This window comes from Spea bombifrons, chromosome 2 (genome assembly GCF_027358695.1).
Source record: "Spea bombifrons isolate aSpeBom1 chromosome 2, aSpeBom1.2.pri, whole genome shotgun sequence".
NCBI lineage: Eukaryota > Metazoa > Chordata > Amphibia > Anura > Pelobatidae > Spea > Spea bombifrons.
Genome location: NC_071088.1, coordinates 30,338,452 through 30,349,116, shown reverse-complemented (window position 1 = coordinate 30,349,116; position 10,665 = coordinate 30,338,452). Strand labels below are relative to the sequence as shown.

The 10,665-nt window shown below is 41.0% G+C and overlaps 1 protein-coding gene across 1 annotated transcript; it reads left to right on the top strand.

Annotated features, from left to right (window-relative positions):
* The first annotated feature begins 6,228 nt into the window (after positions 1 to 6,228).
* Positions 6,229 to 9,817, top strand: SLC25A6 (solute carrier family 25 member 6). Its single transcript, XM_053456779.1, has 4 exons — positions 6,229 to 6,355; positions 8,059 to 8,545; positions 8,782 to 8,922; positions 9,461 to 9,817. Exons 1-4 carry the CDS (start codon positions 6,245 to 6,247, stop codon positions 9,616 to 9,618), a joined length of 897 nt encoding a protein of 298 aa, XP_053312754.1. The 5' UTR covers positions 6,229 to 6,244; the 3' UTR covers positions 9,619 to 9,817.
* Positions 9,818 to 10,665: the final 848 nt, after the last annotated feature.

The following is a 10,665-nucleotide window of genomic DNA, read 5'->3' as shown; positions in this document are numbered from 1 at the left end:
TACACTGATGATCCTTATTAGTCTAGAAACTGATATGTAAACAATCAAACATAAAAGAAAGGCAACCTCCACTATGCTCTTGTCCCCTGCATTAAAACCTATGATTATAAGTCAACGTCCAGTCCCATCAAGGTCCGGTAAGTGTGAGGCTAAGGAGCCCCCAGCTCTTGTCTCGCCTGCAGAGTAGCTCATGAAAACGTGGCAGCCAACTTAGATGCTGCCCCTGGAAGTCGATATGCAGTTCTTTCTTGGGAAAGCGGATACTGCAGATTTGTTTGGTATAAAAAATGTGATAATTATCTTGCATAATGCTTGTGGCCAGGGCTGGACTGGGATTTAAAACCAGCCCTGGAAATAATTGTACACCAGCCCAATATGTTATGTATGCATGTATGTTTATATGTGTGCGTACATGGCTATGTATGTATAAGTGTATGGTGTTGGAGGGGCTGTGTGTGTGTGTATGTGTGTTTGTGTACGTTGTAACAGTTTATGTATGTTGTAACAGTGTGTGAATGCACGAATGTGTATAGTGTTAGTGTCTATGTTTATGGTGTTAAGAGTCGCTGTATATATGTGTTAGGGTAGAGTTGCTCCTGATCATCATCATATCCCCAACATCCTAATTCATTCCAATACCCAACCACAATCATCTTCCAACCACCATGTTTATATTCATCCTTACCATAATTTCCATCCCCTACCATTATCACTCAATTTTGCATCACAATCACCCCCTTCCATCTTCATGCTCCCTAACATAACTTCTCATCATCTATGTTACTCTTGTATGATTGTCACCTTGTATGTGAAAAGGAAACTTGCTAGAACAATTTGTAGGGTAAATATCTGTTTAGTCATTATACTGATGTGTCACAGACTTTGAACAGACAGTGGTAACATTGTGCTAGCTTTGGCTCTGCAGGAAACATTTGTCCGATATTTGTGACTTATGTTCTTTAATGACCTGGGCGATGAGGACACAGTGTGTGGGTACAAAATAGTCACTGTGTCAAATCATCCACATTCCTTGAAATTACATGGGTTTATAAAGTACTCCTAACTCCCAAAAGAACATGTTAACCAGTTTAGCTTTTAGTTGCATTTGGCATGTTTGGATGATATTTAATCACAAAATCAAACCTATGATGCAAATGTTCTCTGTACAGAATGGCATAATATCGAAAAGTGTGTTAACTTCTTGCAAAATACCACTAAAGCAAGCAGATCACGCAGAATACTGTCTACATTGGGGTCACACTGGATTTAGGCACTTGTGTATTCACATATAATATTTTGCAAAATCCTACAACTTATGCAAACATATCTTCTGTTTTCTCTCCAACCAAGGTTTTTATTCATGCTTGAAATGAATGATTAACTATCATACCAGACACACATCTAGCACTTAAATTTAGACCTGTGCATTCGTTTTCATGTGAACTTTATTTTAAATGAAAATTGCCTGTTTTGTGCGTTCATACAAATCAACGAAAACGTTGGTGATCTCTGATGAAACTGTCAAAAACTAACTTCAAAAGCTCAAAAAATTTGTCATGAATTGTCCATTCGTCGCTGCTTGTAGCTGCCACCATTACAAGCCATTTTGGCGCCATTACAAGCTGTTTGGTGCTCGTTGATGAGGTAAAGTGGGAGGGTCTCTGTACAGGAGGGTACATATCAATGACTAGGTAGAAGTAGCCAAAAATGTGGAGTGGTCTCATTGATGGTAATGGCTTGATGTGATTTATGGGTCAAACAACCTGTGGGAGTTTTTCCTTACTTTTTTTAATTTGTCTTTAACAGGACCAATGGTAACATAAGCCTCAGCTTACAGTGTCCAATCAGGCAAAATGATTCATTTAATGCAGCTATAACAGAAGTGTCCAAAAGCCAGGCGACTATTTGGTGGATGCAGCCTGCCAGATTTGCGACAGACACCCTTCTGATGCTTTGTCCCCTCCGTTCACAACTCCTGACATGTCTACAACTGTTTACAACGCCACCATCCAACCAACTGACCAAGTTCGCTGGCTTGGTGTTACACTTGACTCTTTGCTTCCTTCTTCACATCCAGTCCCTCACCAAATCCTGCCATCTTCACCTGAAAACTATCACCCATTCCTCACACAAGAAACTACCAAAATACTAATCCATTACCTTGTGCTATCCCTACATACTATACAACTCCCTACTAACTGGTCTCTCCCGCCTTTCACCTCTTCAATCCGTCCTCAACACTGCAGCTACACTAATCTTTCTCTGTCACCGTTCCTCATCTGCTGCTCCACTATGTCAATCGCTCCACTGGCTTCCCACAGCCTCCAGAATCAAATTCTAACTTCTGACTTACAGAGCCCTTTACATCTCTACACTCCTATCCAAATACACCATTATACACCCTCTTTGTTCCTCTCATGACCTGCATCTCTCTTCTACCACCATTACCTTCTCACTAGTGTCTTCTTTAACTGCACCCATTAGTAGGAGAGATAGGATCAGACAGCAACGTTGCTCTTTCAAGTTTATTCATTGGGAGAGTACAACCTAAAACCACAGACAAAACTGAGATTCCTAAATTGGAACATAAAATGGCTGCCAACCAGTAGCGTACCTAGCGGGGGGCGGGGGGGGCGGTCCGCACCGGGTGCCGCTCATCAGGGGGTGCCAACTTGCCGGCACCCGGCACCCCTCCAGAGACGGACAGTAATGTCCGCCGCTGGAGGAGCAGGCTCGCAAGGGAGCGGTATCGGAGGTCTTTAACAGACCTCCGGCTCCCTTGAGTGATTTTAAGCCGGTTCCCTTGAACCGGCTTAAAATCACTCAAGGGAGCCGGAGGTCTGTTAAAGACCTCCGATACCGCTCCCTCGCGATCCGCGCAGCAACTGCTGCTGAAGCAACACTGAAGCCGCGCCCACCTTCGTCCGTGCCCTCTGAACCGGAAGAAGACAGAAGAAGAGGAGCGAAGAGGAAGAAAAGGAGCTGACTGCTGCAAGAAGAAAAGAGGAAAGGTAGGAAATCATTCAGTGAGAGTGAGAGTGGATTGCTATGTGTGGATTGCTATGTGTGGATTGGTATGTGTGGAATCTGTGGATTGGTATGTGTGGAATCTGTGGATTGGTATGTGTGGAATCTGTGGATTGGTAAATGTGGAATCTGTGGATTGGTAAATGTGGATTGGTATGTGTGGAATCTGTGGGCTGGTATGTGTGGATTGGTAAATGTGGATTGGTATGTGTGGAATCTGGACTGGTATGTGTGGATTGGTAAATGTGGATTGGTATGTGTGGAATCTGTGGGCTGGTATGTGTGGATTGGTAAATGTGGATTGGTATGTGTGGAATCTGGACTGGTATGTGTGGATTGGTAAATGTGGATTGGTATGTGTGGAATCTGTGGGCTGGTATGTGTGGATTGGTAAGTGTGGAATCTGTGGATTGGTATGTGTGGATTGGTATGTGTGGATTGGTATGTGTGGAATCTGTGGATTGGTATGTGTGGACTGGTATGTGTGGATTGGTAAATGTGGATTTGTATGTGTGGAATCTGTGGATTGGTATGTGTGGAATCTGTGGACTGGTATGTGTGGAATCTGTGGACTGGTATGTGTGGATTGGTAAATGTGGATTGGTATGTGTGGAATCTGTGGACTGGTATGTGTGGAATCTGTGGACTGGTATGTGTGGAATCTGTGGATTGGTAAGTGTGGATTGGTATATGTGGAATCTGTGGATTGGTATGTGTGGATTGGTAAATGTGGATTGGTATGGGTGGAATCTGTGGAATGGTAAGTGTGGATTGGTAAATGTGTGAGAGTGATGGGTCTTATGCTGTACCATTTCCAATGTCTTTTTCATTATATAATTATGCTCTAAAGTACATCATAACTCCCATCACTCTATACTGTTCCATACAGTTCCATACAGCTGGGAGGCCTTGCACCCCCACCGCAGGACTCCTGAAAGGTAAGTGAACTTCAAAGGGGGGAGAGGGTAGATAGTTAGGAGGGGGTAGATAGGGAGAAGGGAGTGAGACGGGGGGATAGGGGGTAGATAGGGAGAAGGGAGTGAGAAGGGGTAGATAGGGCAGAAGGGGGTGAGAATGGGTAGGTAAGGAGAAAGGAGGGTAGCAAGAATTTTGAAATAAAGAGTCAGAATAAGAGAGAGAAAATGAATGGATTAATGTGTGGATGAATTGTGTGAATGAGTGAGAGAATTAATGAATTTGTGAGAATGCATCAATGAATATGTGTAAATAATTTGTGTGAATGAAAGTGAATTAGTGAGTGACTGTAAAAGTGTTTGTGTTAATCATAGGTGTATAGTTGATTTGTCAAAAAGGCAAAGATGGTATAAGCAGGGTGTTTATGGGACAAAAATGGCACAGGCAGGGTGTTTATGGGACAAAGATAGCACAGGTAGTGTGTTCATGGGACAAAGATAGCGTACACTCTGCTGTTTGGGAACAATGCTGACTCATGCTGGGCTGTTTGGGGGCAAATATGGCACGTCCTATGTGTGTGTAATTTGGGTGCTGGTCAGGTTCTATGTGGGCAATGTGGATGCCGTTTTTTTTGGAGGGTTATTAAAGAAAGCACTATTATATGTTCAGTAAATGCTATTTATATGTGTTTATTTTACTTATAAGTTATTAATTTATTTTTTCAGATTTCTTGTTGTTTACAGTTGACATACAGTTTACAAATTGGTGCAATAAGTATTCTTGCCAACATAATTTTGTAGATGTCTTTACATTTGGGGGGGGTGCCACTTACAGGATCCGCCCCGGGTGCCAAATACTCTAGGTACGCCCCTGCTGCCAACCATAGCGAGAAGAAGAACATATTATTGAGTGTTTCTTAAAGGGAAACTACACTACACCAGCAAGACTTCTGAATTTTTTGCATGCCCCTTATGTGACGACATGTATCCATAAGACTTTGGAGACCATTCACAACATCCACATTTATATTGCGATTCCATTTTATGTATGATATAAACTTGGAAATGTTCTGATCTTTAGGAGGTTTCCAGGTTGTGAGGCTTCAAAAGTAGTTTAGTTAATAGGTAGGTGAGTACACAAGTGAAAACAAAGGTATACAATAAGGTTATTATTTACAGGACTTTCAGCATAAGCATTGACCGTCTATTACTTACACATTTAATGCTTAAAAAAAACTTGAAACTATGGTGGGAGTTCCCCTTTAAATTCCAGAGCTGAGTGGATTTCTTTTATTTTTGTAAGATGTTACGCATGATCTCCGGCGGGGGGCTGAGGCCTACTATGGACACTTTTTCCCTCATGAATGCACCTTTTTATTTGACCACGTGTGGTCGTTTTTTTTGATATTTTAAAATTCTGAGAAACAGTATCAAAAGGGATGTACATTTTGACATTTGTCCCTGAAAAACACCACAAAAAAATTATCTCTTTTTGGTAGGACGGATAAAGACTTCTTAGAACTTTTGAGGGGGCTCAAGAAGATATGGCATTCCTGCAAGCTTCTGGCAAGGAGGCAAGGAAGAGGAAGCAAGTATCTCTGGACAGCATCTCCTTCAGCGGATTTTGGGGTCTGGTTTTCCGCTGTGGCCTTCACTAAGCACTTCTGGAACACACCCCACCTTTTCACAACCATCCACAGGTTTAAATAAAACGAAAAGTGACTCCTTAATAGTAATAGTTTTTTTTTGTTAAATTCATTTATAAAGACACTGTTTCTAAGGCTTGTGAATAAACACGATTTTCATGCCTGGAACTATAGTTTAATGATCCCCATTTATCAGTTCCAAAGCTGCATAATACAGCATGAGACATGGTGGGTGTAAATACTCGTGCTTTATTTACATGCTCACTTTGCCAGTTCTGGACGTTTTGGACTCAATAGGGTTAGATAATGCCAAATCATGTGATGCGTGTCATGTCATAACGTGAACATTAGACAAAGGGGTGTTAACCCTGTAATACCAAATACATTTGCAGTGCTTCGGAGAACACCCACTTATCCAATGATTTAGAATTCTCGTGATAAAAGGGCGTACAGGTGAATCTGCCTTATTCGTTATTACGAGTTAATGCCTACACCAGCGGAGTAGCGGGAAAAAGCATCGCCCCTCGCTCAACCAATCCAGAGCCGGGAATCTGCCTGAGGGGCGGGGATTTAGCTGAGCGTATTGATGACGCAGTCGTTCTCCGTTTCATAGTCGCTCCGCTAGGTCGGAGCAGTGTAGGCAGAGAGTGCGGCAACATGGCGGAGCAAGCGATTTCATTTGCTAAAGATTTCTTAGCTGGCGGGGTGGCAGCCGCTATCTCGAAGACTGCCGTGGCTCCGATAGAGAGAGTGAAGTTGCTCCTGCAGGTGAGTTAGGGAGGGAGCGTATAGGGATACGCGGTGTTTTTCCTGTTATTTATTGACTTGTGAGGCGCCACCTTGTTCTACAGCGTTGCATTACAGAGTAATTATGAGGGTGGAGGTCTTCTAAATGTGGTGTGGCTACCATGGAAATCCAAGTGTTCGTTCGAAGTCATTTATAAATATGGCACTCTAGCTATATAAAGCAAACACATTGTTACACTTTACCCCCTTGTAGCAGTGAATCTTGTATTGATAGATGCCACACTTTAGGAGGGGAATACTCTTGGGGTATTATCCTTTCTCTTCATGGTTCCCTGGGAAAAAACACTGCCGATTATATTATGAGTTATTGGGTGCAAACTAATATAAAGTGACTTCAACAATGAGTAGATCTGTCCCCATGGTAGGGCGGCTAAATGGGTCTTCAAACACAGAATGCACCACAAAAGTGAATTGTGAAGCCTGTCAATGATTTTACTCCTGTCTGGCCCAGTACAATTTCTGTTTCCATCCCTAAAGGGGGGACTCCTGAAAACTTTTGTCTTCCTCCAAGTTACTCAACAATTACCATAAGTCATTTTATTTCCAGGTAGTAGTTGCCCTGAGCTTAAGGGCATTAGGCCAGTTTGCTTTTAAGTGAACTAGTCCTGTCTTCCCTTCCTGGTATGTATTGCATGCTGAGGTATGCCCTTGCATGAATTTTTTTTTTTTAATGTTCTTGTATGTTTTGTGAGCCCCCCCCCCCTGTCTGCTGTACACAGGCTTAATTAACGTACATGTTCTACATTCAAGGCAAGAATTCTCTTATGCCTGATACTATGGTTTCTTTTATGAGGATATTTCCTATAATTTGGTAATAGTTCTGGGCTTCGAGTCAGAGCTTATGTATCTTGTCTACTATGTCTGATTGTTAGGGGCTTCTTGGTTTTAAGAGTTAGGATTTCATTTTCCGTTCTGGCCTGTTTTCAGGTTTATACAAGCAATATAGGTAAGTGGAACTCGGCACAACTCCCTTCAAATAGGTTCCATAATCTTTGCCGTAGTGAATTTTTTTTTTTTTTTTTTTTTTTTTTTTTTATACTTGTACAACAGAAGAAAATGCATAGAAATAGACATGGCTAAGGTGTTTTGCACCAGGACCTTATTCGTAATATTTATTTTGCATAATAGATTACCATTGCAAAGTTTATGGAACTTTTTTGATTGGAGCTGTGCAGAGTGCCATTTACCTTTTTTGTTTCGTGTGTGTGTACTCGGTTGGGTCTGAGTCCTGCCCATGGCTCGTGCAGGAGTGGGAACCTTATTGGGTGTAGGTGTCCAGCTTTTGTGAGTTTCATGTTTGTAAATTTGCATGATTTCTTTCTCCCTCCTAGTGAAAGTTGATTAGTTCTAGTTATTTAAATGGCTATGGAAGGAAGAAACCTTTAAGATTGTCGCTTTTGAGGTTACTCTGCCTTAATCATAGCCAAATAGAAAGTATAATTAAAAAAATAAATGAACGTTTAACAAAGGTGTTTAACCTAAACTTCATTAGATATAGTTTACAATATTCTATGGGAGTATCTTTTATGCTTGGTTGTTTAAAAATTCATTGTCAAATCAGAGTATACAAGCTGATGATAATGTAACTATTTTATTAGTACATTCTACTTGCCAGTCTCGCATGTCATGAGCTTTTATCCGTTTTTTTTTTTTGTTTTGGACAGGTCCAGTACGCCAGCAAGCAGATAGCAGTAGACCAGCAGTACAAGGGCATTATTGATTGTGTTGTCCGGATTCCCAAAGAGCAAGGTTTTATCTCCTTTTGGCGGGGAAACCTTGCTAATGTCATCAGATATTTCCCCACACAGGCCCTCAATTTTGCGTTTAAAGATAAATACAAGGAGGTATTTCTTGGAGGAATTAATAAGCACACCCAATTTTGGAAGTATTTTGCTGGTAATTTGGCTGCTGGTGGGGCTGCAGGTGCCACTTCACTTTGCTTTGTCTATCCCTTGGATTTTGCCAGGACGCGCCTGGCAGCAGACGTAGGGAAGGCTACCACGGAAAGGGAGTTTACTGGCTTGGCAGACTGTCTAATCAAAATTACAAAGTCTGATGGTGTGCGTGGCTTATACCAAGGTTTTAATGTCTCTGTGCAAGGAATCATCATCTATAGAGCAGCTTACTTTGGGGTATATGACACTGCTAAAGGTATGTATAATATCCCTATATATTACTTCCAGTATTATGTATATGTATAATTGTGTGTGTTTTAAATATGTAAATGTCGCAGTGTTATGTGCAGAAGCGAGTAGTAGATGATGCTAAACTATTTTAATTTTAACGAACAGGGCGGTGTTTGATTTAAACAACGAAGTAGGTTTAGGGCATAGTACTTATCACAGACAAAGTATGTAGGTATAATAGAGGGATTTATTTTCTTACAGGGATGCTTCCTGATCCCAAAAACACACATATTGTAATAAGTTGGATGATTGCACAGACAGTGACAGCTGTGGCTGGAGTTATTTCTTATCCATTTGATACTGTGAGAAGGCGTATGATGATGCAGTCTGGCCGTAAGGGAGGTAAGTTCTACTTTCTGTGTCAAAGAAACCTCTGGTTTTAATAGTCTAGTAAAACTGAGGTCTGCATTGAACTTGTAGAGGGTTTACTTTTGTACTATTGTAAATCTTGTCAGTGTTTAAGTGTGGTGATGATATATATATATATATCTTCATGTGTAAGGAGTATAGACTAATCCTTGCTGTAAATGTCACAAAACGTCCTGCTTAATTGACATCTACGTTACAGGGTTGATAGGCTTTTCCTATATAAGCTAGTAACAAACAAACAAACACACAAAAAAAAAAAAAAACAGAACAGTCCTACTAAAAGGGGAGTTGGTTTCAACAGGTATACTATACGATGAGCTTTTGCCGCAAGAAAAGATTGGCTGGCTCTGCCCTTGTTGGAGAAACCAGGCAGTGCTGTCCTCTCTTAATGCATAGTAAATGGGGAGATTAAATCATGACTCTCCTACAGACTCTTGAATATACCCATTTGACAAGCTCTTCTGCATTGGAGCTAGATTTCAACTGTATGTTCATTCTTAAATTTCTTTAGCGGATATCATGTACAAAGGAACAATAGACTGCTGGAAGAAGATTGCTCGGGATGAAGGAGGAAAAGCCTTTTTTAAGGGAGCCTGGTCTAATGTCATTAGAGGAATGGGAGGGGCTTTTGTTTTAGTCTTGTATGATGAATTTAAGAAATTTATATAAATCTGTCTTGCTCTGGGGGTCTGCAAATTACCTGGTTTTGTATTAAACCATTTAGTTGAATTTTTCTCCCCTTCCCGAGGATCATGTCGCCCCAACTGCGCTGTAAAAAGTAATGCCTAAATGTAAAAACTATTTATATAATGTAACGTGTTGCCAATTGCTGCTTTGAGCCTTCTGTAAATCAATTAAAAACAAATTTGATTGCATGTTGTATGCTATTTCTTTTGCACACTGGTTTAGACATGTATACAGCGAGCAAAACTGATTTGGACAACCTTTAGTTATTCTCTTTATTGGTTTTTAGTTAGTGATTTCTGTCCGTTCATTTCAGATGAAATTAAGGGGTTTTTCCCGGAACGTAAATCTGGGGAGGCCCTTGATGCGTTCTGGACGAAAAAGGTTCCCCGCAAGAGTAAGGACTGTCAAAGGGGTGGTGGTGGTGGTGGTGGTGGTGGTGGTAGTAGTAGTAGTAGAGCTCTGGGCCTGTGCAGGCACACTGGCAGATGAAAGGTAAGTGAAGCCCCATAGAGCAGGACTGAATTTAAATTAAAAAAAAAAAAAAAAAAAAAAAGCAAGAAAGCACTATAGACTTAACTAGTTTTAATAATGCGTTCTGGGTATCCTAATTTGAGAATATTGTTTTCTTGTAAGTCAGTCTGCTCAACTAGTTCTGGCATGAGGTGTGTGAGTATGTGGGTGGGCATGAAAGCAACTACTGGGCCACTGAAGAGTAGCCTGGCCTGACAACTGCTTTATGATCCTAAAAAACATACCTGGTCAGTCACAGGGACTATAAAGATTGACTTCTGTCTAGGGGCGCTTCAAAACACGCGATCGTGAATCACTCGTAAAAAATAAAACAAAATAAAAAGGAAAAAAACAAATAGTGTGATACAATAAAAAAAAAAGTTCTGGAATTTTTGCACAATGCTTCAACAGTTGCACTCACAATGTACCGTATTTGCTCGATTATAAAACGAGGTTTTTTTCAGAGCAAATGCTCTGAAAAATACCCCTCGTCTTATAATCGGGGTCGTCTTCTAATCA